The 23,498-nt window shown below is 40.5% G+C and overlaps 1 protein-coding gene across 1 annotated transcript in view; it reads left to right on the plus strand.

The window, feature by feature from the left end:
* Positions 1-23,498, plus strand: part of ABCC4 (ATP binding cassette subfamily C member 4 (PEL blood group)) — a 227,153-nt gene that overhangs the window by 45,344 nt on the left and 158,311 nt on the right. The window contains exons 4-6 of the mRNA XM_087814273.1: positions 6,442-6,666; positions 21,989-22,078; positions 23,102-23,265. Of these exons, the coding sequence (XP_087670399.1) occupies positions 6,442-6,666; positions 21,989-22,078; positions 23,102-23,265 (479 nt within the window). The remainder of the gene's footprint in view (positions 1-6,441; positions 6,667-21,988; positions 22,079-23,101; positions 23,266-23,498) is intronic.

Raw genomic sequence — 23,498 nt, forward strand, 5'->3', positions numbered from 1 at the left:
CCCTTACAACTGCCCATTATTCTTTTGTCTTTAGCTGAAGATGGTATTTAAGGTGGTAGCTTGGAGTTACTCAGTTTTTCTGGGCATCTTCCATGTATAGAGGAGGTGTGCATATCAATAAGCTTCTATTTGTTTTTCTCTTGTTATTTTGTCTTTTATTACAGGGGGGTCTCAGCCAAGAACTTAGAAAGGTATAGGGAAAATTCCTTTTCTCCCCTATAGGATAATAAACGCGCATGTAGGCCTAAGCCAGCTTCGGTAGTTATCAACTCATGACCAGTCTTGATTCATCTGAACCCCTACTCATTTAATGTCCCAAGATTATTTTGAAGCATTTTGTAGACATCACATCATTTTATCTATAAATATTTTAGAATGTATCTTTAAGAGATGTGGAATCTTCCCCTTATATAATCCTAATATTATTATAATGCATAAACATTAACACTAATACTTTAATATCATTACTATCTAGACAGCATTCACATTTCTTTGTCTTTTTTCCTTGCAGTTTGAAGACATATCCAAATAAGGTGAATTTAGTTGATCTAGGTTGTATGTGTTATTGGATAGGAGAGGTCCTCATCTCCTCTGGTTGCTAGTGGGGGTGGATTTCTTGTGACATCCTGAGAAAAATAATTTTCTGAGACTTGCGTGGGAGGATGTGATATCGTAGAAAGCTTTATTCCCATGGAATTAAATACCCGAGTATCCAAAGTCCCATTTCCCTTTGTCCCGCCACAGAAGAAGTATAGCTGGGGCTTCAGTAGAGCTAAAATCAAAGCCAGTGTCCAGAGTTTTCATTCCATATTTGCACACTCCAGTTCAGCATCAAGTTAGCTTAGCTTGTGTTTCCCACTACAATCCATTAGTCCACTGTGTGTGGGGTCTGCAGGCTATGAAAGAAACAGGCAGGAGCAAAACAAGAGAGCATCATGAACCAAGAGCACAAGAGCAACAAGAGAGAGAACTCCTTTGTTTAGGAGATTATGTATTCCCAAATTTTTGGGCACTTGTAGTGGCCATGCCCATTTTGGCCAATGACTTGTTTTCCCAGGTGTGACAGAGAGGCAAGTATCTTCCCTATGTCACCCCAACTTTACTGGGCATGGTTCTATCTTCCCCTTGTTGGATCCCTTCCCCCAGTGTTTTGCAGGGAATAGGCCTGTGGTTCCCTGGGGAGTGCAAAGTTGCAGCTTCCTGTTGAAGCTGCCCAAATGACATGCCTATATTGTCTGGCCTTCTCTTTGCGCCTTTCCTATTATTAATAACTAGTTAATTGCAATGTTATCATATGGCCTCCTTTTCTGTTTTCCCACCCTCTCCTCTCTCTCTTTCTCTCTCTGCTATGTATGTATGTATTTATGTATCTATCATCTATTTTTTATCCTCATGCTTAGAGAGAGGAAGAGAGAGAGAGAAACATTGATCGGATGTCTTCTGTACATGCCAGGGATTGAACCTGCAACCTTGCAGTGCACAGGATGATGCTTAACCAATTAAGACACTCTGGCTGGGTTTTATCATCTATCTATCTTAATGGAAGAAACCAGGTTGTTTGTATTGTAGGAATTTCTACAGTCTGGATTTAGAAGATTTTTTCCCACCCCCCACCCCACTCCTACCACACGTTCTCTGGCACCTTAAGTTGGTGGTTAGATCCAGAAGCTTGATCTCCTCTCTTTGGCAGGATCACTTCATAGGTAGGGTTGTGTTACTTCCCTTATGAGGTACATAAGAGGTATATAACATGTTGTTGTCTTTCTGTGTGTGTGATGTTAGGAGTTATTCATGATCATTGCTTAAGATCCATTATTAACTCTTTAGGGGTTGCAAATGGTGATGTTCGAATTCTTCCCTTCTTCATTTATTAGCTGAAATATTTTCATAAAGAGAAACTTTGCTGTTATCAACACTTTGGTTACTCTGAGGTACAGTATGTCTAGGAAGGGCAGTGGACATTCTTAATTTTTTTAACTTTGTTTCAAATAATGGTTCTCCACCATTCTTCTCTGGGGCTAATGAGTTTTTGTTGTTTGCTTTTATGAGTATCAGCATGAGCTCATGGATTTAAGCGTTTTTCATGTGCTTCAGTGCATTACAATTATTTTTCTTATGCCAAACTTTGGTCATCTTTGGCCAATTGGAGTCTATTCAGGTTGGGTCCTAAGTCTCTTGCACATACTCAAATAGTCTTTGCTAGTTTCCATGCTTTCTGGAGTGACAGGATGTTTCTGGCTCTTCTTGTAGAGTTTTTCCCCAACCCTGGAATCAGCCATTTCTCTAAGTAGCCCTGGCTCCTTTTAGTGGGAAATGGTGTTTAGAGACTATAGTCTAGGCACCAGAGGCGCTCATTGCTGCTGGATTGGTTATTGTTTCTCAACTTTGATTGGACCAAGCTAGAATACCTTTTTTTTTTTTTAAAGGTAAACATATTGTGAGTGCTTTTTGGGTATTTACAGTCCAAATCATATTGAGGACACTAGTGTTTTTACTTAATCTCATTTTTCTTGCATCTTTATCTCTTACATCTGTATCTTTTTTCTCCCATCATCTCTTCTTCTTTCTCCTGTGCCTAATCCCAGTTATCATTGAAAACATTTATTTGTTTTATCATATGTTATCAACACTGTCACCCATAATGTGACTTCTGAAAAAAATTTAAAATTTTCTTGCTGTTCATGCTGCCCCACATATCACAAAGGGAATGTGTTTTCAAATTATTTTGCTTAAAACCACTGTTAATCATTCTCTTTTTGTGTGGTTATACCAATAACTGGATGGACATATATTTAGGTACATTTGCTTTATTTTACTCTGAAATTTTAGGAACTGACTTTTAAAAATTTATTTGTTTTATATTTTGGTGTAATGTTTTCTTGGTTCCAAAGTCAAATGAACAGAAGAGGCTGTTTTTAAAGAAGGCTGTTATTCTAGTGCCTTCCACTGTATTCCCTCTCTCCTTTTGGAGGTAGCTTTAAAAATAAAATATGTTTCATTTTTTTCATTTTGTAAATACACTTAATTTTTCCAGCTGTGCAGAATGGACGGTCTTAGTTTCATCCTTGGAACTTCAGGGCTTTGGGTTCATAAGGGTTTATTTGGAAGTGTGGTATGTGACCTGTAACCCTGATTAAATTCCTTGTGTCACTTGTAAGATGCCATGATGGTGCAGGAGAGGCCAGCATGTGCTTACGTGGGGTTAGTCTCTGCACTGTAGAATCTTCCAGGGAGAAGGGACTTCAGGCTTAATCCCTAATCAGTTGACCCTAAACCAGTCCCTGGAGGCTGGGCTTGGCATCAGAGTGCTTTTACACCTCCCAGGTGAGGCTGACATGCAGTGAGGGTGAAGATCACTGATAGAAAGAGAACTTAACGTGTATCTAGAATCTTGATGGTATTTCGCCGGACACCCTGCTTTCCTTCCTTGTCTCTAATCTTTCTCAACTCTGCCTTTGCCACTTGTTCCTACATTTCTAAAAATTAACTACCTCTACATTTTTTTCACCCACAAGCTTATTCTTTTCTACTTAAATGTTTCACTTGAGCATTTTTTCCTGTCTGATAGCTTTCTGTTTCCTGTATTTTACTTTATTTTTTCTCATAAATCAGTTGTAGTAAATAGAGTTGGACAAGAAACCTTTCAAGTAAATGGGGGGAACATGGTGGAGGAACTGTGCCCTCTGGGGACAATTTAGCATACAACCATGTAATAAGTTAGCCTGAGAAGCAAGGGATGGGGCTCACCTATCAGGTTCCTTAAAGAGGCTGGATACCAAATATTCCATTAAGAAATATCTGCTTCATAGTCTCAGAGACTCTATTAGAATCTTGAACCACGGGGCATTGTGGTATCGTATTGGGCTCTTTTAAAAATCCCTTTAATGGGATTTTTGTGAAGAAATAAGGACTGTATTCCAGTTGGTTTGTGGGAAGAATTTTCACCCGGTCATAGATTGGTTTTGAAGATGAAGAGATTGTGTGAGTGACTTTTGACCTTGTTTCTGCTATAAGAAAGTTTAAAAAAATTTTCCCCCCTCCAGTTTTATTGAAAAATAATTGACATATATCACTGTATAAGCTTAAGGCATACAGCATGAAGGCTTGATTTACATATATTGTGAAATGACTGCCACAACATCTTCAGCTGATACCCATCTTCTCATATAGATACAATAAAAAGGAAAGAACGAAAACAGGAAAAAATAATTTATCCTTAGGATTCAGTCTCTTAACTTTTCTGTCGTCACACAGCACTGTTAACTGTAGTCATGCAGAAGGTTTTAATTTGGTTACTTTCAAGTTTGATGACACATATTTTCCCAGTTGTTTTATTTCTTACTCTTAAGATCTAGAGTAGACAGATGAGTGGGAAGGTATGGGCCATGAACTGGCATTACTCATTAGTGAGCTTGTTTGCTTTACTGGATTGTTAAATATTGTCTCTGAGCAGAAGAGTCCAGTTGCTTAGGTGGTAACTTTTTGCAATGGGTTTGTTGCATCTATCAGTATTCTCTCTGATGGGTGACGATACTTGAACGTTCTCATATAATTATACTGATGTTAGGCTTAAGTGGGAGCTGAGTAATAGGCCACACTGACTCGCAGAGAGTTGTAGTTTTATGGAAGTTTGGGATGGCAGGTGTTACCTCTGGGCTTCAGGTGGATAGCCCCAGGGTTGTGTGCCCTTGGCTATACCTGGGTTGGGACTGCCCAGGTGTACAGTTTGACATTCTTGCTTCGTAAGCCTCCAGCTTTTCATCTCAGTAAACTCTTATTAAAGTTTGTTTTACGACCCACTGCATTAGGGTTCTTTTGTAAATTATCCGTGCCTCTTGGGGTGAATAGAAGGGCGTGCTGGAAAATGTAACAGTGAGTCTTTGTTTTCTTGAGATCTGATTATCTTACTCATAATTCTTCAGCTAAACAGTGTTCCCTTACTTCTGTATAGTGGATGGAAACTTCCATGACCTGTTAGAAGGTGAAGCCCGTCAACATGTGTGTACTTGTACATACATAGGACAGGGTGTTGTTGGAGTTTTAGTGTCATATCTGTTTGAGGGACAGGGGCATCTCTGTAAATATCCCGATAGGGTACTACTAGTTGGTTGAGAAGAAAATGCACATTAGTTTTGTTTCATGTTTAGTTGTTTGGATTCTTCCTTCCTTTTGTGCATAGCTTTCTCACTTGGGGCAGATAGGAAAGAGCTATCAAAGGTAAACCTGCCCATTGTTTACATGTCCCTGTTAATAAGGAGGGATTGATTAAAAGGAAATGCTTGTTTCACAGTCCAGTTCTTGAAAGGTTTCCAAACTTTTGGCATTTTGTCTTTTGCAAAATCTGTGGAGGAAATGATGTCAAAGGCCTGTGTGTTTACTTTTGGTGACTTGGATTTGCACTGAGTGTTTGGTTCCCTTTGATGGGGAGAAGTGTACCTTACACGGGAAGAAGTAGTTTGTGGGGTGGAGTGGCTGTTTGGCAGGGAGGGGCAGTTTTGCTGTTTCTTTGCTTTTAGTCTTGGGGAAGAAAAGTACTTCCCCTAAATCTTATACAGGAGGTAAGGCCAGTGACTCCCAACTCATTGGTGTAGAATTTTAATTTTTGCCTTCGGGAATAGATGGTTGTTAATATTTTCCAAAACCAGTACTTGCAATGTATGGCTTACAGAAAACCACTGATGACATTATTTTTAGCTTGGCTTCTACCATGTTTAATTTTTGACTCCAAGGAGGCAGTACTTCTGGGCACATCCCAGCTTCTAGGGGGTAGAGACCTATTAAGGCGACACCCCATGGGCCAGATACCCTGGGAACCTCCCAAGCCTGGTTCTTTAATACTTTAATAAAATTTCCTTTTTAATATTCCAACAGCAGCTGGACTTCATTCTCTTGATCTACCTGCATGTTGAACTTGGGTTGGGAAAGATTGAAAGTTTCTCTTTTCTGATCTGTGTTTGAGCCAATATCTCAGTTCATAAGGCTCTTGATAGTACAAGGAGGTGGCAAGAATATGACTCTTGAATATGATTCTTGACTTTCCTTTGGGCTGGGACACTGAGAGTACAGAGGAAACAGGCTGTCCCTATGTAAGCAAATTTCTTACCCTTCTTTTGTCACTTTTTTCCTTGTTCATCTGAGGCCAGGACTTATTTGACATTTTGCCAAATGCATTCTAAAGCACTGATTGTAATATTTATTGAGCATCTACAGTGTACCAGGCGCAGTGTACTAAAGCTTTATTGCCTTTGAACTTAAAATTTTGGTTTAAGTTTGAAACGACTGCTAGTAGTAAAGAAGGAAGTAGTTCTATTTTTCTTTTAGATTAGTGGTGAATGTAGCCTTTTTTAATATGCTGATAATAAAAGTAGAGCTATGATAAGAAAAACTGGTATGGCTTATATTTCTAATTAAGGCTTTTTAAATTTTTCTTTTCCCTTTTAGGAAGGCACCAAAGTAGTCCAGCCCCTATTTTTGGGGAAAATTATTAGTTATTTTGAAAACTATGATCCCACCGATTCTGCAGCTTTGCGTGAAGCCTACGCCTACGCCACGGTGCTGACTACCTGCACGCTTCTTTTGGCCATACTGCATCACCTGTACTTTTATCACGTTCAGTGTGCTGGCATGAGGTTAAGAGTAGCCATGTGCCATATGATTTATCGGAAGGTAAGTGTCATTTGGTATCAAAATGTGCACCTCATCTGAAGCATCAGAAGCATTTTGGAAAAGTTCTACCTAAACTAAAAATTTCGTAAAGAGAACCATTTAAACCTTACTTAGAGAAGCTTGATATTTGCATCAGGCTATATATATATATATTTTTTAAAGCAAACTTTACTAATATGTAATGAGTTTTCTATTGAGATCAAGTCTGGGCTGCCTTTGATAACATTTCGCCACAGGCTGTTGCAAAATACTAAATTTGTAATAGAATCTAATAAAAAAATAAGTATCAGATTAATTTAGGCATGAAAAATTTTCACTATTTTCATGCTTAAATCTCATAGTTGTATTTATAGAAATTTTATTGTTGTTCATTAAAACCTTCATTTACATCAACGTTGTATTTAAAAGTGACTGTCAGTGAAATTGGATCTATAAAATGAAATCTAGGACAAAAGATGTATTTGAGAAAGGAAATGATAATATATTTTTAAATGAACCATTTAATTATGTTCAATATAATTGTGTTAACTAAAGAAAAGTGTAAATTTAAGCCAAGTATAGACTCACTTGCTATTTTCTATAATTATGGTAGTTTTTAGCAGTATTAAAGAAAAAATTGGATGTTTGGGATAAAACTTTAAATTTGATATTGTTCTTAGTAGTTTTGGAGAGAAGGAATGGTTTCATCTATTTTATGCTGCTTTTCATTCAAGTTATTATTGTGTATAGTACTTTCTTTTCCTTCAGTGTGCATGGTAGCAGTTTTAGTGATAGGACCCCATTTGATGTGTTCACTGCTTTTGTATTGAGAACTGCCATGAAATTATCCCATTATTTACCCTGGTCTTAACTTTTGTAAAAGGAGTAAGGATTTCAGGTGTCTTGACAAAGGAGTTGCCACAGATACCCCAGTGTCAGGAGCTGAAGAGCTCTTCATAAACATGATCCTGGATATCTCTTTGCTGAGGGCTGTTTGCTTTAAAAAAAAAAAATCACACCCCAGTTTTATAGTATTTTATATTTGAAATATGCTAAGGGAGTAGATCTTAAACTGTTCTCACAGCGCTCCCCCCACCTCCCCACCAGAGAATTTTATAAGGTGATGGATATTCTAATTAGTTTAACTGTAGTAATCATTCCCCAGTGTATATGTGTATCAAAAGATCATGTTGTGTACCTTAAATGTATACAATTTTTATTTAAAAGAAATCCTCATTGAAAGATAAAACCTGGTATATAAGTGTTGCTTCTTTTACCTAGTTGCCACTTATCTAGAGCTTCTGTTTCTTGTGAATACTTTTCTTGTAAAATGGAAGATGTCTTCTCCACATCTTCCTTTGGGCTGAATCTTACTGATCTTGGAATTGTGTGAATCCTGGAAGCCTGGCATTTCATTGCCTGGTAGGCCACAGTGTGTCAGCCCGGTTTCCTCTTCTGTCACATGGAAATGGAAGTGATGCTGGTACTCTTGACTCAAGGGGTCTCCATTGTCGTTGTCATCATCATCTTTGTTATTCTGTTGCACTTCTTTCTGCTCTTTAGGAACATACTCAGATTTCTCTGTAAATTAGCTATATTTTGTATTTCCAGGTCATGTTTAGCCCCCATAAATAAACAGGAAATTTCACTAGCACTCCACTCTGTAAACCTTAAACACTGAAATCAGGTTTGAGGTGATGGTTCTAACAAAGCTCTGCAGCGCAAGTGAGTTGTTGTCCACCTGTTTTTCTTCCTCTCCTCCCTAACGCTTTGGAACGTCGCCTTTGGGAAATCCGATCTGACTTAGCTCATTCAGACATCTCCCATGGGTATAAATTTGCTTGCTTGATTAGCCTTAAAGAATTGACCCTTTACTAAGTTAAGAATTGCTTGGGTTAAACCATAGACATAACCTGAAATTCCAGAAATGTGAGAAAGAGATTTTCTCATGCACTGCCTTGTATGTAGAATCCTGCTGATCTGAGAAGAAATAAGATACTTCATCACAGGTGGGCTGATTATTTAGGGCAAAAGCTGATGCTGCAGTGCAGCTCTGCATGTCCCTTCTGTGAACATTTGCAGTTTATGCTCAGACCTTACCTCCTAATCTCCCACCCTAGGAGAAAATCAGGTTGGGCGTTATAAATGGAATGGCTGTTAAACTCATAGTCGTAGTTTCTAATACTGAATGACTTTGTGGGATGTATCATATATAAAAATGACTTGTCATTTGTTTACCTTTGCACAGCTTTGGTAAGATTACTTTTGGTTTTTGATCACTGATTTTTTTTTTATTGTGGTAAAACCATTTTCACTCTTTACTTTTTAAAAAAAATGTTTTTATTGATCTTAGAAGAATGGAGAGGGAGAGAGAGATAGAAACATCAATGATGAGAGTCATTGATCACCTGCTTCCTGCACGCCCCCTACTGAGGATGGAGCCAAAATCGGGCATGTGCCCTGACCAGGAATCGAACTATGACCTCCTGGTTCATAGGTTGACTCTCAACCACTGAGCCATGCTGGCCGGGCTTGTTTTAACTCGTTTTAAGTATAACATTTAGTGGCATTGACAACATTCACATTCGTGTGCAGCCATTACCACTATTCATCTCCAGAACTTTTTTATCTTCCCAAAGTGAAACTCTGTACCCATTAAACACTAACTCCCCAACCTCCTCCGCACAGGCGTCAGCATTCTACTTACTATCTATATGAATTTGCCTATTACAGGCACCTAATATAAGTGGAATCGCACATTATTTGTCATTTTGTACCTGGCTTATGTCATGTAGCATAATGCCTTCAGGGTTCATCCATGTTGTAGCATGCGTCAGAATTTATCTCCTTTTTAAGGCTAATAGTTCTTTATAGGCATATGCCATCTGTTGTTCACCCAGTCAGCTCTCGGGGACACTGGGTGGTTTCCACCTTTTCGCTATAGCCAATAATACTGCTGTGAACATGAGGGTACAAATATCCTTTCAAGTCCGTGCTTTCAGTTCTTTTGGGTACACCCCAGAAGTGGAATTGTTGGACTATATGGTATTATTTTGTTTAACTTTTTGAGGAACTACCATACTGTCCTCCATAGTGGCTACATTATTTTACATCACCACTTGATCATTGATTTTTCTGTTTAAGTTGATACTAAATGAAGCGAAGTTTTGATGAAGTTTTGTTTGGATCAGTAGTTCCAGTTGGCTGTCTGTTGAAACAGCTCATGGTGGTCTCTTCAGTTCCTCAAAACTTTAGGGCATGTTTCAGAACATTTTGCCAAAGAAACGGATTGTGTAGTGCAGGCAGTTTTGTTGTTGTTTTTTTGTAAAAAAGAGATTGGTGTTAAGAAAACAAGTTCCTTACACAGTAGTGTTTTGAACATTGTACTTGCTCTTTTTCAAAAGTCACCACCAGCCACTGGTTATATTGTCAGCCTGGGTTGCTGTCACCCCTGTGGTGGGAACAGTGGCTCACTTCCTGTCTTTGTTCTTGGCTGAACACAGAAGAAGGAGGACATGTCCAGCTTCAAATCTCAAAGGGCTACTTCCCCAGCTTAGGGCACAGGAGGTGGGGCCAGGCTGGGGGAAGACAGTGGCTTCAGGCAATGTGAGCCTGGATTGGAGACAGCTGACAATTTCAGTCCCTGTCCCTAGTGGGAATGTATCCCTCATCTGCCAGCCCTGACCTTGGCCTTGGGTCTGGGTGCAAGTGAGCCTGAATGTTACAGGTCTCTAGACCCGGGGCAGGCAGAATGACAATCTCAATAATCAGGATGGTCTTGCCATATTTCACAGAGATTTGTTTGCAGTATAAAATGCTTACAGTACAGAGATTTTTTTTTTTTCAGATCTTTAGCTTAATTGGCTCTTAGGTTTCCTGATGTTGTGTCCAGATTGCAGAACTGTAGTGGTTCCCACAGTGGGTCCTCGTGATGGGTTGGTTTGCTCTGAATGCCAGGTAAAGCCAGAGCAGTCAGTCGCTGAGCTCACTGCTGCTGCTCTCTGCTACGTGTTTCCTGGTGCAGATTTCCTTGCAGAATTGAATCAGTTTGGCCAGACTTCTTATTCTGGCTAAAATCCTATCTTCACTGTTTTCAGAGTTACCTAAAGGATAGTTTGTGGGAGAGTATTTGTCCTTTATTTCAACTTCTAAGACGAGTTGATTCCCTGCAGTCACTCTCGTTTCCCTGTATTCTTTATTGTAGACCTGCCTCACAAGAATTCATGTACATCAACCCTTGTTTATTCCCAGCTGGGGCTGAACAAGATGGCACTCTGCCCTCTGCCTTCTTGTTGCAGTTCTCATATTGAAAACAGGTGTTGTTTTCATGGTCTATTTAGTGTCTGTTTTCTGCAGTTTAGTGCTTTTGTGGGGGGGTGGGGGCTGGGGTTGCTGTTTAATATGGTCCCACACAGACTGCTCCAGTGCTGTCTAGTGGTCCTAAACACAAGAAGACTGTGACGTGCCTTGTGGAGAAAATACTCATATCAGATAAGCTTGATTCAGGTGTGAGTTATCGTGCTTTGGCCACAAGTCCAGCGTTAATGAAGCAATATTAGATATTAAATTAAGTTGTCTTTAAACAGAAACAAGGTTATGTGTGCATTGATCAGTTGATGAAAATGTTACCAAAGGCTGGCAGAAACCTAACCCTGTATTTCCCCTAGGAGCAATTAGTATTCACTAGTCATGTTCACAGTGACTTTATAGAACATAACTATTGTGAATAATGAGAATCGGCTGCTAATACTTATCTGATACATCTCCAGGGGATGATTTCTATAGATTGGTATACTATTTAGAGAAATATTTTTACTCACCTTAGGTAAGTGTATTTTTGTTGTTGTTGTTAATCCTTACCTGAGGATATGTATTTTTAAAAAATATGTTTTTATTGATTTCAGAGAGAAGAAGGGAGAGGGAGGGAGAGAGAAACATCAGTGGTGAGAGAGAATCATCGATTGGCTGCCTCCTGCACACTCCTCACTGGGGATTGAGCTTGAAACCTGGGCATGTGCCCTGACCAGGAATTGAACCGTAACCTCCTGGTTCATGGGCTGATTTTCAACCACATAATCCATACTGGCTCAGCGGAACTAGCTTCTTCAGAATACTGTCACAGTGAAACTGGGTGGGCTTTACGGAAATAGTGTCTCCCTGGAACCCTGTGATACTTTGGTTAGACTTTCTCTTCTAATGGTATTTTCTAACCTTCTGACCAGATTCAAATGAACTAGTATAGTAATGCTTCTTACGCTGTTCAACACTTTAAAATCTTTCTTTGAAACACATCTTTTTCCTTCGTTTTTCTGTTTTACTTCTGACATCAACTTGAATTGGAACTGTGCAGTTGGTGAAAAGTTAATTTCATGAACGGGCAATTTGTCAATGCTTTTGCTTCTCCAGGAGGAGCTGAGAGGAGCCTTTGAGAGCAGGTTTAGTGATTTGCACTTAGGAGTTGGAGCTAACTCAGAAGGTTAGGAAGGGAGAAGCTGTTTGGTTTAGCTTTCTTCAAAGAGGAAGTTGCTGCTGCTGGAGAGTTATGAGTGTCCATTGCATTCTGCCATCTGGCAACTAACTTTAGAAGAAATTGCTCAATGATTTTTCAAAGTGATTGTACTATATTAGGTTTCCACCAATAATATGAGTTCCAGTGGCTTTGCATCCACACCAAGACTTGGTATTGTCAGTGTTTTTAATTTTAGTTATTCATAAGGGTATAAAGTAGTATTTCATTATGGTTTGACTTTTACTTCAGTGATGACTAATGATGTGGGGTGGGGGTAGGGTGGGGCAAAATCACCCCAGTGAGAATCAGTGCCCTAGAGAGTGGCCTTGAATTCTCAGATGTGGTCTTTCGGGGGTGTCTCAACTGTACGCCAGGCTTGTTCATGGTGCATTAATAAGGTTTCTCAACTCTGGCTGTTCAAGAACTCCAGTGTCCCCACCCTGCTTAACATTAACTTCAGTGTCTGCGCTCTGCTTGCTGCTCTGTGAACCAGCTGTCTGGCAAGTCTTGAGCAGTCTTGACCTGGGCCTTGACCCGTAGCTCCCTCCTCAGCTAAGGCCTTGCCGCAGGTACCTCCCACCCCCGCCAAGACTTTGGAGGCCCTCCCTTTCTATAACCTCTTTACTGCCCAGTGGTCTTGCCTCGAAGTTGCCAGCTGCTTCTACTGACTCAAATGTCCAACCTCTGCCTCCTCTGCTCAGGGCTGCTGTGTTTTGTGGACTCCAGCTCACTGCCACTGTTGGAAAATGGTCTCCTGGCAGAGAACCAGGGCAGTGGTGGTGGTCACCTTGTGAGTGTCCCTTCTCAAGGATCACTTGCACTGTCTGTTATCTGATGCCTGAAAACATACTTTTGTCCAATTATATAGTTGCTTATGGCAGAGGTGGTGGCGGGGGCTGGTCCTCTATCAGTTACGCAGCCATTTAGCAGAGCGGCAGTCTCTTCACTGCTTTTGTCAGCCAGATGTTTATGGGCCCTGCAGTGGGGAGCTCTGTGTATACAGTACTGGGTGTGGTAATATTAGCTGTAGGACATACCTGCTCAACTTCCCTGCCAAACAGATCAAGGATGAGGGCATATACTAGGCTGAGATTCACCAGCTTTTGTCATGAGTCATCTTCGTGCTTATTAAAAACCTAGACTCTGCCCCGGCTGGTGTGGCTCAGTGGTTAGAACATTGGACCGTGCACTGAAGGGTCTCGGGTTTGGTTCCTGGTCAAGGGCACGTACCTTGGTTGCAGGTTCAACCCCTGGCTGCCCCAGTTGGGGGTGTATTCGGGAGATAACCAGTCAATGTGTCTCTCTCACATCAATGTTTCTCTCTCTCTCACCCCATCCTCCCTCCCTTCCACTCTAAAAATCAGTGGCAAAAATATCCTCAAGTGAGGATTAACAAATTACAAAACCAAACCAAACCCAGACTCTCTCCTCAGAATTTCTAAGGAAGAGGCCTGGAAGTCTGTATATTTAATCTGTGCCCTCGGGATTCTTATCGTCAGGACAGCTGAGGAAATGTACTAGAGAGTGGGCAAGGGAACAGCAGACAGGGCCGGGGAAAGTGAAAGGGCAGCCTGAGCACCTCTATTCCTTTTCCTGGGATTTATACTGAAACCATGACTGATGTTTATTTTTTAAAATTCTAATTAGTTTAATTAAATTTTTTTTCTTGTTCGTCTGAAAATGTGTTTTTATTTCTCCATTGTTCTTTTAAGATACTTCTCTAGGTTTAGAATTTTTGGTGGTTATTTTCTTTCAGGTCTTCAAAGGTAATCATTTTGTTCTTTAAATGAACACATTTTAAATTTTTTAATTATGGTAAAATACACATAGTATAAAACTGACCACGTCTGCCAGTTTCTGAGTGTACGGCTTAGTGGCATTACGAACATTCGCGTCTTTGTGCAGTCATCACCACCGCCCACCTCCAGAACTCTCTTCCTCTTGTAAACTGAAACCGTGCCCATGAGACTATGGTTCCCCAGCCCCCCGCCGGCCTCCATTACACTTCTTGTCTCTGAATAGGCCTATTCTAGGTATTGCACGTAAGTGGAGCCATACAGAATTTGTCTTTGTGTGACTGGCTTATTTCACTTAGCATAATGTCCTCAAGGTTCATTTAATTTTCCGAATAGGCATAGGTTGTACATTCACTCATTATTCATAGAAAAAGTCATCGTTCACCCCAACCCCCAACTGTGGTGATGAACTTCCAGTCAGTGTGGAGGGAAAGGGAGGCGTTTCAGAGAGGACCCGACCCTCGCTGGCTCCCTGCTCTGAGCAAGCAGCTCTGCCTTGGTTATGTTTTCAAGTCTCCATCTCTTCCCTCTGGGACCCATTAGCCAACATTTTCTTTGTTCAGTATCTCTGTGTCTTAACAGCTGCTGGGACCCAGCTGCGTTTTGGGCCTCTCTGCTCCACTGAATAGGAGAATGTAGGATTAAAAAAAATGGAATTTGGTAAAGAGTGTGACAGGTCACTGTATGGGAAGTAGTTTTCCTCATTGTTTTGTACACTTTTTTCCTAATTTCTTTATACACACTAGTGATAGAAAGGAAGGCATTGCTGCTTTCGGTAAGGTTGGCTCTAAAAATGTATGTTGTGAATAAATCATCATTTAGACAGCATTCCCTTACCTGTGTCATTTTTTTTTTCCTTCTGCACAGATATCTCCATTTTCTGAACGCTTCAGAGATGGTGTTTGTAAGGCAGTGAGTAATGCAACTCATTACTTTAGGTTTGCTGCATTCCCAACTTCCTCAAGTTTAATACTTTGATAAATATAAAGCCTTAGGAAAAAGCAAAATCACATTTGTAAAACACTCTCAGTTTGACTAATTCCCTGTAAAATTACTTGCAATGGGTAAGTTTGTAGAGGGCATATTGGGTCCCTCTTATACGCCTAGTCTGAAGGGAAACACATCATAAGCAAATTAATTAGAAACTTCTTTAGAGAGAAAATAGTTCTAAGTATAGTTTCTATAAAAGACCAGCATAAGGCCTCACATATAAATTTTTACGACTAAGCATGCCATTTTTGAGATAATAGATTGTAAACACTTACTTGTTTTTTTATAATGTTTTATTTAGAAACAGAAAACAAAAATTCATGATCAAAAAATATATATTTTAAAAGTTGATAGAAGTTTGTCTTCCCCTTCTCTTGGGGGCATACTTCATTTATTTTCTCTCCCTGAATGGGGCCTTTCATGCTCGCACTTTTCCTTCTTCCTGTTGCCTGACCAGCTCACCTTTGCCACAGCTGTTCTGTGTTGCTCATGTCTCTGTTCTCTCCTCTTGTTTGGTAAACTGGTGAGATAGGACTTGTCTTTCAAACAAAGAAATTGGTGATGGGAGGGTCTGGAGGTAGGAGTCTTTCATTATCTGGGGATGGGATCTCACTTTGAACATACTACCATCAGATTGCCTTACATATTCTTTGCATTAATTAAATTGTAGTCATTTTCCTGAAACAACATATGTTGAAGACCTCCTCACTCATCAAGGTGCCTATTTTCAGTTCAATAATTAGATTTTCTGAAATGTTCCCAAGGATCTGGGGCATGTCAGGTCCCCCACGGTGGAGAGCAAGTGTTTTACGTGTAGCATGGTCAGCAGCAAACTGTCGAACACTGTGTAGCAGTCTACAGAATGGGGCCTGGTCAGCCCCTGCTTTATCCTGCAGGGGCTGTGGGGCCCTAGGGTTCCCAGGGCATCAGAGAGCCCACCTCAGGGACTCGTGGCTCTCGGAGGTGATGATATCAGAGAACCTGGAGAAACTCCCCCTGAGGGATTCAAGTCTCGAGTCTGACCTCAGAGCAAGTATAACTTCCCAGTCCCTACCCCCCCAGTGGTTCTTGGGGTCCACATTATCCTCTCATGCTTGGAGGCTCACTTGTGAACTCTGCATGCATCTTTCTGGCCTCTTGACTTCAGTACGTCATAGTGGTATAAGGGTAAAAGGTGGCCAACGGAGTTAAAAGAAAGCTAATGGTACCCCCAGGAGGTAAATGCCAAATCTGTCGAAGCTTGCAGAGAGCTTTCTGTAGAGGGCCAGCAAAAAGAAAAAACAGGCAGTGGAGCTGTCAGGTTATAGAGAGCATTAGGTGGTTGATTTTGTATGAACTCTTTTTTATTTCCTTGAATCTCTTTTACAGAGAACCATAGAGGGGATCTGATTAACTTTATGGAGTTGTCACCCATCATGTTCTTAGGGACGGAGGATATTAGACAGTCCTTGTGCCCTTCCCTCAGAAACAGAGATTAATGGCTTTCGATTACACAATCATGAAAGTAGGCATGGCAGCATTACTAGGCAACTCTGGACAGCAGTATTTGAAAAATACAGGAGATTTTTTGCTTCAAGTGAGCTAAGCATACTCATCATGGTTGCTTGTTGCAGTGTACCTGGGAATCGCTTTGTTTGACAGACAGCTCTGGGGTGGGGCTGGGTGGGGCCGGGGATCAGGAGGTAAGCCAAACATGCAAAATAGGTGACACAAATGCTTGTGTTTTGTTCTGAAAGTCCTTTAGGTTCTTACTCAGAGCCTATTTATTCTGACTTTCCTTAGAATGTCATGAAGCGTATCCTAGTTCAGAAGCAGTGGTATGTAATGGTGGTGACATAGTCTGAGGAGGGGATAGTGGCAGGTAAGGGTGAGCTAGCCTTTCGAAGGGATAGCCTGACAGCAAGGACAAAGTGGATATTTAACGTGTGCAGTATTCAAAAGCATGGCCATTTGGGGCACTCTGTGGGAGGAGTGTTTACACACACTGAGGGTCCTTGACATTGGGTCAGTCATGTTGATGAGGAGCCTGCGTCATGAAGATGATGAACCACAGTTTGTGTCTTCTGTTTTAAAGGACTATTAGAGAAGGGTTTGGGAGGATTTTTTTTTAATGACTCAAGATTGTATTCTTAAAGAGACAATACATCTCACCAGCCTGGAAAACTCTTACCTGTTCCTTCGGTGGTGATATTTATGTGCTCACACTTGGATCTTGTGTTTCACTTCTACTGATTAAATAATTGAGAAAGGAGAAACGGTTTATTTTTTAAATGAGTGACAGTTATTACTTGCACTTATTTTTTAAAAATTGTACAAAATGAATGTGTGACCTAGATTATACAGTTTCCTTATAACTCCAGGTGTATTTTCATACCCACCCACAGAAGGAACCCACCATAAATGGATCCCTGCTCTGATGGGGTTTGCATTCCACAATTCACAGTCTTGTTCTCAGTGGCCACAGGGATTCTAGTATAACTAATAATTAGGTATTTAGATTGCTTTCAAGTTTTTATTAATTTCATCATTTAGATTATTTTCCAGTTTTTATATATTAACAAACAGCAGTGCAGTGAACATGATTAAAGCTAAAACTTTGCAGACATCCTTAATTTCAAAGAGCACATACATTTCAAGGTGTTTTGACACTCCAGATTTCCTCCCAAAGAGTTAACTATTTACATTCTTTCCAATGAAATGAGATGGCCCACATTTGTGTTAAGATCGGATGTTGTATTTTTTTAAAGCTCTGCCAGTTTCACTAAAGTCTGGGTGAAAATACTGCTTATTTTAATTTACATGTCTTTGAGTAATAATGAACTTGAGATTTGCAAATTTTCATTAGCCATTTGTGTTTCTCTTAGTGAATTTCCTGCATGTGTGCTTTGTGTGCAGCCCACCTCTCTCTCTTGTTGCTGTTGTTAACCTCACCTGAAGATTTTTTTCCCATTGATTTTTAGAGAGAGTAGAAGGGGAGTCTGGAGGGGAGAGGGAAGGGGAGAGAAACAGGGAATGAGAAACATCAATGTGAGAGAGACACATCAATTGGTTGCCTCCTGCAGGTGCCCTGACTGGGGCCGGAATTGAACCTGCGACCCAGGAATGTGTCTTTGACAGGGAATGGAACCTGTGACCCTTTTGTATGCAGGCTGATGCTCTAGCCACTGCTCAGTGGGCCAGGGCCCACCTCTCTTTTTAAGCTTTTATAATTTTAATTGACTTTTAGGTGCTCTTGATTTATTAAAGATATTAATCCTGGGTCTGGCATATGTAGTGCAAGTATTGATTCCAGTTTATGTTGTTGCCTTTTATTGTTCTCGTGGTGGAACTGTTTTGCTTTTACCAGGAAAACCCATTTAACCAAACAGTATTTGTTATGTCAGTTTAAGGAAATGTAAAACCAGAACATTAGCAGGAAGATGATACATTAAATTCGTACATTGTTTTTCTCTTCACTGGATGTGAACTTTTTTTTTTTTAACTATAACATATACACTTCATTACAACCAAACTAAAATTTTCTGCATTAATGAGGAACGATGCTAACTTTGCTGCATTAGAAAAAAGACTGAGTGTTCTCTTTCAGGCATGAAATACTTTCAGCTTATTTTCTCATCTGTAAAATAGGAATAGTTCTTACTTTGTAGGACTGTTTCATATTCAGTGTCTGGCTGATAGTAGGTGCTCAATAAATGGTAGCTGTTTTTATGATCATGATGACATACTGCATATGCCAGGGTCTGAGCACTCAATGAACTGGTAGCTCCTGATGGCAACAAATGTATAACTGATTACGCTAGACGCTCTTGTCTCCACTGTTTCTGATAAATCAGCTTTAAGTTGTATTGTAGTTCCTTTGTATGTAATGTATCATTTTTCTTGGGCTGCTTTTAAGACTTTCTCTTACTTTTGGTTTTTAGCAGTTTGACTATAATGTGCCTAGGCATAGTTCTCTTTATTTTGATCCTTCTTGGGGTTTGCTAAGATTCCTAGGTATGTAAATTAATATATTTTTAACTAAACTTGGAAACATTTCAGCCTTTATTTCTTAAAGTATTTTTTCTTCCCTTTATGTTGTCTTCTTCCAGATCTGCAATTACACATGTGTTTCATTGCTTGATATGGTCCAACTGAACCCTCAGGCTTTCTTTCTTCAATCACTTTTTTTATTTTTCTGTTTGTTCTGCAGATGTAAACTATAGAAGAAAGGGTTAGTAAATTGGAATGGGGCAATGGAAATTTTCTGCTATTAAAGTTATCTAGTGAATTTCCCATATTGTATCCTTTGGTTCTAGAATTTACATTTGGTTCTTTTTGGTAGTGTCCCTCTCCTGGAATTACTCACCTGTTACTTGTTATAACCATATTTTCCTTTAACTCCTTGAATGTATATGCAGTACAGCAGGTCCTCGAATAATGTCATTTCATTCAACGTCATTTCTTTATAACATAGGAACTTAACTCTTATTTTCATTATGTGGTACTTTTCTTAAACTCACAGAACCTATGGATGACATTAAGTAAGGACTTACTGTAGTTGTTTTATATTTCTCATCTCCTAATCCCTGGATCATCTCAGGATCTATTTCTGTTGCCTGTATTTTTTCCTCTTGATTATGGGTCATATTTTCTTTGCCTGTCTAATTGTTTTACTCTGTTGGATGTTATGAGGGATACATTATAGGGAGTCTGTATTAAAGGATATGGATAATTGTTTTGATAGGCAGTTCCTGGCACAGTTGGTCCTGTTAAAATTAGTGGTGGTGGTTGTTTTTAATCTGTGTCTGTCTGCCTGCCTATCTATCTACATATCTCCTCGCTCTAGGGTAGACATTGAACTTAGTCCAAATGCATGACTCCTACTCTAGAGTATGTTTTATTACTAAGGCTTGGCCTTCTTGGTGTGCAAGCTGACTGTCTTAGGTGCTTATGAAGATCTCTTTATTCTAGTTGGGCAGACCCTCTATTGTCTTTGGCGCTGCATGACCTCGGGAGTCTCCTTTCAGCACTCAGCCTCACAGCTGCCACTCTCTGGGCCCCATGAAGTCTTGCCCTGGCCATGGACAGTGAAGTCCTGGAGAAGTAGCTTTGGAAAATACCCACAAAAACTTTTGGGGCCTACCCTTTGCTACTCTGGCCTGCAAATTCCAGGTATTTCTGCCATTCAGAACAGCCACCTCCTCTTCTTCAGCTCAGTGAAACTGCAGTTCTACTTGGGCAGAAAATCCCCCCACCCCCTGGCTGAAAGCCAGGCCAGGCCCAGGGCTCAGCTCCTGTGTTTCCCTGCTCTCAAGGCTCACAGTCCTGCACTGCCTGTGGCTCAGTGCCTGAAAACAGCTGCTTTATGTGTTTTGTCCAGTTTTATAGTTTTATAACGAAGGGCATGTTTTATAACGGAGGGCATTCTTTCATGTATGGAAGCAGAAGCCTGGTGGCTGTTTGCTTGAAAGCTAAGTCTTCCTCAATAATATTAATGACACGCTACTATTTTTTTTATTCTATTTGGAATATGACTGATTTTATTTGACGGATTCTTAGTTTCTGTGTTGGCTGTAGTGTTATCATTAACTTATGTTAACTTTTCATCTGTCACTATACCTGGTCACAGACACTGCTGAGTTACAAGTAGCCTTAATGAAGCACCCAGAGAAACTTTGTCTTTTGCACAAATTGTCATCTGTACCATCTTACCCTGTAGTTCTCATTGTCAGCGTCAGTGATGTCTGTAAATGACAATTCTAGTTGGATATAGTTGTCTTGAGATTTTTTTGAAAATGATCAGTTTACAATAAGAGTTTGGTGTGCCATTCTGCCTTATTTTAATTGTTAAAATTAGGTATCAAATAGCTACTCTTTTAAAATATGTAATGTATTTTTTTTGCATGAGGAATGAACATGTATTTATATGTCAAATTTGCTTTAAAAATATTTGAAGATAACTTTTAGTAATTAAGGCATAATAAGTTCTATTTCTTTCCTGTAAAGGCCTTCCTCCCTCCCTTCCTTCCTATTTTGTGACTGATTCACTTATATTTGCACAGCATTTTTTACTTTTCAAAGTCTTCTCATTATGTCTGGCCCTTCCTTTCCACTCACACAATCCCGGTGCCCTGTCTTGTTACCTCTTGACTAGAGTAATTCTCCCTTCCTGTTGGAATCTCCTGGCCAATCACTTTCACAGTTTAATCTTCCTAAAGTTGAGTTTCTCATTCTAATGTAAAAAAAAAATTTCACTGTTCCATGTTGCCTTCTAAACTCTTTAGTGGCTTCCCAACCCACCTTTCACGCCAGATTTTGGGTATTCTTCTTTCAGCTGCCTCCACATTTTCCTCTCCCTGACTTCCATGCATGCTGTTCCTTTCACCCACGGTGACCTTCTCTTCTCTCCTCTTCATCATCCCAGGTCCCCGGTGTCACTCATGAAACCTTTCCCAGTTCCCCGTGCTATTGTGGTTATTAATCCAGTTCACATTTGAATTACAGGTACTTGTACGTATCTTGTCCCGTGGTGTCCTACACATAGTAGACAAGAAATACTAGCCATTTCACTGTTGGGAAACCTCTGATCTAGAGGGGGTGTGAGGGGTTATTTACATTCACAGAATGCGGAAACCAAGACCTGAAGTGTTTAAATGACATCACACCCAGAATTAATGACGGATTCCAGATTTACAGTCCAAGTCCTCTAAATTTTTTCTTTAGGTAGCTTCTCCACTCTCATCTAATTTGGCTCAAAATGACTTTCGTTGTCTTCTCAGTATAAACTTATTTTTTTATACTTTGCGCTTGTCCACATTTATAAAAAAATGAAGTGGGGGATTTTGCTCTACCTCCTACTCCTCCCTTTGCTGTCCTTGTGAGCTGTGGCTGCCGCCACCCTGAGGAGTAGAAGGCTAAACCCAGGTCCCTAGAGCCTCGCTGTCATGGGTCATCCTGCTCGTCTTGACATCAGACAAGATCCAATGCAAAGTGCTCCGTTTTGCTGTTTTCTAAGTGTGGCTTGATATTACCGTTGTAATAGAATTCTTGTTCCCTCTCTTATTTTCAGGCACTTCGCCTTAGTAACGTGGCCATGGGCAAGACCACCACAGGCCAGATCGTCAATTTGCTGTCCAATGATGTGAACAAGTTTGATCAGGTAAGCTGCACCAGAGCCGTCCTTTTTCATTTCCCACCCTTCTTACCTAGTTTACCACAGGCCAGGACTCTGTTGAGGATGTAAGGTTTTTTTTAACTTTTTAATTTAACTCTCATTTCTTCTGTGTGCTGCTTAGATGTAACATGCATTGTTCTGTAGATGAGAGTTTTGTTTCTCTAATGTTGCCTACAACATAATTCAGTGGTAAATAGGCAGACAGCAGTGTTCTGGCCCAGCTTGGTTAAAGGTACCTAGTAGCCTTCCTGGCGTGGCCTTTCTTAGCACCTTGTGTTGGGATTGCTGGCTGAGTCATCTTTTTCTTCCCCTAGATGAACTTCTGGTGGGTAGGGATGATTTTTCCCCGTGTCCTGTAGAGTGCCTTCTGTGTAGGAAGCCTTCAGTAAATAATGACAAATGGGTGGTCTCTAACCAGAAACGGCCTACTCTCCTGTAACCCCCCATACTCTCCTTTTTCATTTACCTTGTGAATATATCCCATCATCCAGGGCACCATGGCCGCTGGTCAGATCTGTATTGTACTAGATCACTCCTCTTTTAATCATTCATTCCTCGAAAATGAACTGAGGTTCCTATTCAGTTTTAGGGATGAGTAAGACTTTTACCCTGGAGACCCACAGTCTATCAGGGAGATAAATACACAAGGAATTACTGGAGCGTGTGGACTGTAATATAGGCTTTCCTGGATGGTGGAGAGTGTAGAGGAGGTGGGGCTAAATTTTATGGCAGAGTTTGGGGAAGCCCTGAGCTCATCTGTTGAGAAGACAAAGCTGAGCTCTTCCTTTTAATGCTGCTGGTCAGGTTCTCCCTGGATGCACCTGTAGCCTGCCCTGTGTTGCCGGAGTGGCAGATATTTTCTGCTGTAGCAGGGTTAAACCCACTGTGGTCACTTCCGTTTAGGTTCTCATCTGCTCTGTTCTTTCAGAGCAGATGGTTTCTATACTGTATCTTTCATTGGTTTTGTTTTTAAATAGTCTTAAAAAGGCTTTGTCTTTTTCTTCTAAGGTAACAATATTCTTGCACTTTCTGTGGGCAGGCCCACTGCAGGCCATCGCAGTGACCGCCCTGCTGTGGATGGAAATAGGAATCTCGTGTCTTGCCGGGATGGCAGTGCTAATTATTCTTCTGCCTTTGCAAAGCTGCTTTGGAAAGTTGTTCTCATCACTCCGGTAAGAGAAACATATGTAGGTACTGTTGTACTATAGCAATAGGTGTTTGATAACATGCACAGTCTGCCCGATGCTTTTGTTCAAAGACAAAACAAATGCCTTCTGTGGTCCCTTCTTTGCCTGTGTTGTAGACTCTTCGGGCTTAGTGGGTGGGGCTCCAGCCTTAAGCTGAAAGCTAATCTTGTAGCAGGGAAGGGGAGGGCATTTGCTGGCTCCTCCTGGCTAGCTTTTCA

This window comes from Miniopterus natalensis, chromosome 2, assembly GCF_054644295.1.
Source record: "Miniopterus natalensis isolate mMinNat1 chromosome 2, mMinNat1.hap1, whole genome shotgun sequence".
Classification (NCBI taxonomy): Eukaryota; Metazoa; Chordata; class Mammalia; order Chiroptera; family Miniopteridae; genus Miniopterus; species Miniopterus natalensis.